Source organism: Salvia splendens, chromosome 5 (assembly GCF_004379255.2).
Source record: "Salvia splendens isolate huo1 chromosome 5, SspV2, whole genome shotgun sequence".
NCBI lineage: Eukaryota > Viridiplantae > Streptophyta > Magnoliopsida > Lamiales > Lamiaceae > Salvia > Salvia splendens.
This window is the reverse complement of record NC_056036.1, coordinates 6696540-6700798: the sequence shown is the minus strand read 5'-3', so window position 1 is coordinate 6700798 and position 4259 is coordinate 6696540. Positions and strand designations below refer to the sequence as shown.

Sequence of the window (4259 nt, the reverse complement as noted above, 5' to 3'; positions counted from 1 at the left end):
ATATTATATTGGATGGAAAATCTATCAATATAGTAGTATGTTATTTAATGATGGAGTCATGTATATGGGCTAGTAATTTTTATATAGTACTAGTATATTGGATGGAAAATTTTCCTTATATAAATTCTGTCACCGATTTGGATAATTTATTATATCGGACACAATTAAACTATGGATAGGATTAACCATTGTAGCGTAAAGCGTAATCAATGAGTTTAGACGCAATAAATTAACCGCGCTATAACAATTAACATATACTCATACCAAATTCGAAAATCAATTTATCCAAAATTTGTTGACGGGATCGAATAGATGATGATCCGATCCCGCTACTCCGCTCTCGCATTCTTCATCCTAACCTTCTCGATCATCGCCGTGTGTGATAAGCTTTCCGACGGCGGCGATTTTATCAGGCTTCCTTCCGAGGCTCGCCGCTTCTTCGACGGCGATGACGTCGGCACTAGATGGGCTATCCTGTTAGCTGGCTCCAATGGCTACTGGAATTATCGCCACCAGGTTTATCTCTCTCTAAACTAGGAGTACTTCTGAAGCATTGAGATAAGCTTTTCTGCATCTTTTCTTTGACTAGTTGAAGCAATTTGTTAATAATGTTGATTTTTCAGCTCCCTTGGATTTTTTTGCTTCCGATAATTTGCTATTCTACAGTGTGTAGGATGATGTAGCTGTTGATTATAGTATTTGTGTATGTTTAAATTAAATAATGCAATTGACATTGTGTTCCGAATCCAAACTTCTATGTATGCTATCTGCTCTAGTATTTGTTTTCTTTGGTGTTCTCCTAGAATATTTGGTTTTTTTTATGGCTGCTTATTTGGAGTAATACACATAAACTAGCTGCACTGTTTTTGGCTTATTCTAGTATTAGATGCCATTTATTAGACTTTTTCCTGACTTTTAAAACTTCGGTCTATTTTCCATTAAATATGAGATCTGAGGGTTTTATACTAGTGAAGATTGACAAGTTCAAGAAGTAACCATTGCCAACTCAAACTCTAATTTCTGATCTATGATGCTTTCACAGTTATCTTGGTGTTGAAGTTCTTCACACCACTACAAATATTGTTAAATTAGTGATTTTTAATAAAATTTACTATGATTTCATTTTGTATTTGGTAAAAGAACTAGCAACCAATACTAAAGTTTCAGTGGGCTTAGGACCAAATTGAATGTGGGTTAGCCGATTTGGAAGTTACCATTATGCTTTACAGAAAAAATTGGAAGTCCTTTGATTTTCTATCCTATCTTATACACTAATAAAGGTCTTATCATTGAAAATATAGGCTGATGTATGCCATGCGTATCAAGTCCTAAAACGGGGTGGTCTCAAAGATGAAAACATTGTTGTTTTCATGTATGATGATATTGCTAACAATGAAGAAAATCCAAGGCGTGGAATTATCGTCAATAGTCCTCATGGTGAGGATGTCTACAATGGAGTTCCAAAGGTTCGGTTGAAACTCCCTTAGTCGACTAAATGGAGGTTACTTGCATTTTGCTTGCTTAGATTTTATGAAACAGGATTATGTTGGAGAACATGTTACTGTCGACAACTTTTTTGCCGTCCTTCTTGGGAACAAAACTGCAGTTAAAGGAGGTAGCGGAAAAGTCGTGGAAAGTGGTCCCAATGATCATATATTCATATACTACTCCGATCATGGTGGTCCTGGGGTGCTTGGTTAGTATAATTCTTGCTATATCACCGTATTCATTTTTTAGTTATTTTGAATTCACTATTATGTCAATTCTTTATGAACATGACAAGTTGGTTGGTATTCATGAAGGGTATATATTTTGTGCTTGATATTTTATGCATTTTTATTGGTTCTATTCTATTCATTATTCTATTATGTGTTTCCAGGGATGCCTACTAGTCCGTACCTTTATGCAAATGATCTGATCAATGTTTTAAAGAAGAAGCATGCTTCCGGAACATATAACAACTTGGTACATCAAAATTGTTTCATATGACTTAGAAAATCAGTCAAGTAATATCGACCCTTATGATCTTTGTACTATTAGGTATTTTACCTTGAAGCATGCGAGTCTGGAAGTATATTCGAAGGTCTTCTTCCTGAAGGCTTGAATATATATGCAACCACGGCAGCTAATGCAGAAGAAAGTAGCTGGGGAACGTACTGTCCAGGAGACTCTCCTAGTTCTACACCTGATGAATACGGGACTTGCTTAGCTGATTTGTATAGTGTTGCATGGATGGAGGACAGGTGTGCGATTACTCTAAGTTCGTTTAGTTATTTATGACTTGAACTCGAGTTACAAAAGTTGAATTAAATTTGGTGATCTCTTACTTTTCAAAATATCATGGTTGTTAACTCATCTCTTACTCCCAACAGAATAGCAAAGTTAAAATGTTGGCCAAGTGATTAAGAGTTTTGGTGCCTCACATCTTTTGTTAATTATTGTTTGTTTTATTTCATCATGAACAGTGACGCGCATAATCTACGCACCGAGACTTTGAGACAACAATATCAGCTGGTAAGATCGTGTTTGGGTCATGTGTCTTCAGAGAGCAACATATTTTAGTGTGACCCATAAGTGTCGGAACTCAAGGACAATGTGTCTTACTTACTTTGTCCTCTTGCCGGTGTTGCATTATTATGCATTCAGATGATGTTCTTACCAATCTCGCTTTAAGTGTGTTGTTTATACTCACATTGTTTTGCCATTTTTACTAATGCAGGTGAAAAAGAGAACTGCTGCTGGAAATTCTTATTATGGCTCCCATGTCATGCAATATGGTGATCTGAAACAAAGTTTGGATACTCTTTACATGTACATGGGTACAAATCCTGCAAATGATAACTTTACGTTGTTGAGTGATAACTTTCTGTGGCCTTCTTCCAAAGCTGTTAACCAGCGGGATGCAGATCTTCTACATTTTTGGTATAAGGTATGTTCAATCAAACTCTTGTTTCCAAGTAACAAGATCAGTGGTTTAACTCTCATATGGAGGAGCACTATTTAGGTTTTGATGGTTGTGTAATAGAGTTGATTTTTGATCATGTAGTGGATAAACATACATTAGTATGCATGTTTTGTACACTTGTAACAGAGTGATGGTTAAACTTATTGTTAATCAATGGCTTCTCGATCTCTTCTAACAGTTCAGTAAGGCTCCTGAAGGCTCGACGAGGAAATTTGAATCCCAACAACAACTTACGGAAGCTATGACACATCGAACACACGTAGACAACAATATTAAACTTATAGGAAAACTTCTTTTTGGGATCGAGAGGGGCCCCAAAGTGCTCAACAACGTCAGACCTGCCGGAGAACCTCTTGTTGATGACTGGAATTGCCTTAAATCGCTGGTAAGATATCATAATTTTGTGCCCAATTTCGTACAAATATTTCTTTGTGTTACCTATCTTCAATTACTATGTTTACATTATCAAGTTGAGAAAAATCTTCTATAGTTTTTTCTTTCTTTGCATTAAGTGGTCATGAAAATTCTGCTAGGTTTTAATTATGCAAGAAAGCCATAATATTCACCTTTGTGCTGAGATATCCAACTTCAAATTTGTGCATTTACTATGACTTTCCAAGCTTGTCGTCTTACTAAGAATAACACATAACGCTGATATGCTATACAGGTTCGAAAATTTGAGACTTATTGTGGATCTCTATCCCAATACGGGATGAAACATATGCGTTCCATCGCCAATATCTGCAATGCTGGGGTGAATGTACAGCAAATGGCCGAAGCATCCTCCCAAGCCTGCACCAGTTTCCCTTCTAACCCTTGGAGCTCGCTGCACAGGGGCTTCAGCGCTTGATGGTCGACGGACAAACCTACGTCGTAGGTTAATATTTCTCTATATATGGATCTATTTCTTGGCCTTCAATGCAAAATTGTTACTATTATGATTCTCTCCTCTAAGGAAAGATTTCCTCCATGTACATAGACACATTCCTTAATACTTGAACTGGCTGTTGTCTCTGTAAATAATGCCCTTTTTATTGAGTAAATTAGTATATGGTAGTACTATACTATTATTATGAAGTTATATTGAGTAATAAGAAATTTTATAAAAGAGCATGTCTTTCATTATATTCGATTAGTTAAAAAGTATACTCCACATAAGACTAAATATAAGCAGAAAGTAAATGAATACTAATGAGTAGTATTTGTTTGTGGCAAATTTATTTATAATATTACTTCTGTAAGAGCGGGCATTTTATTTGTTTTATCTAATAAAGATCGGATGATATTTCTTTGT

General features: G+C 35.9%; 1 protein-coding gene across 1 annotated transcript; it reads left to right on the top strand.

Annotated features, from left to right (window-relative positions):
* Positions 1-213: 213 nt before the first annotated feature.
* On the top strand, positions 214-4042 carry LOC121805182 (vacuolar-processing enzyme alpha-isozyme-like). Its single transcript, XM_042204971.1, has 9 exons — positions 214-516; positions 1302-1466; positions 1540-1696; positions 1880-1965; positions 2041-2243; positions 2466-2514; positions 2720-2929; positions 3144-3350; positions 3633-4042. The coding sequence occupies exons 1-9, from the start codon at positions 313-315 to the stop codon at positions 3813-3815; spliced, it is 1464 nt and encodes a 487-aa protein (XP_042060905.1). The 5' UTR covers positions 214-312; the 3' UTR covers positions 3816-4042.
* Positions 4043-4259: the final 217 nt, after the last annotated feature.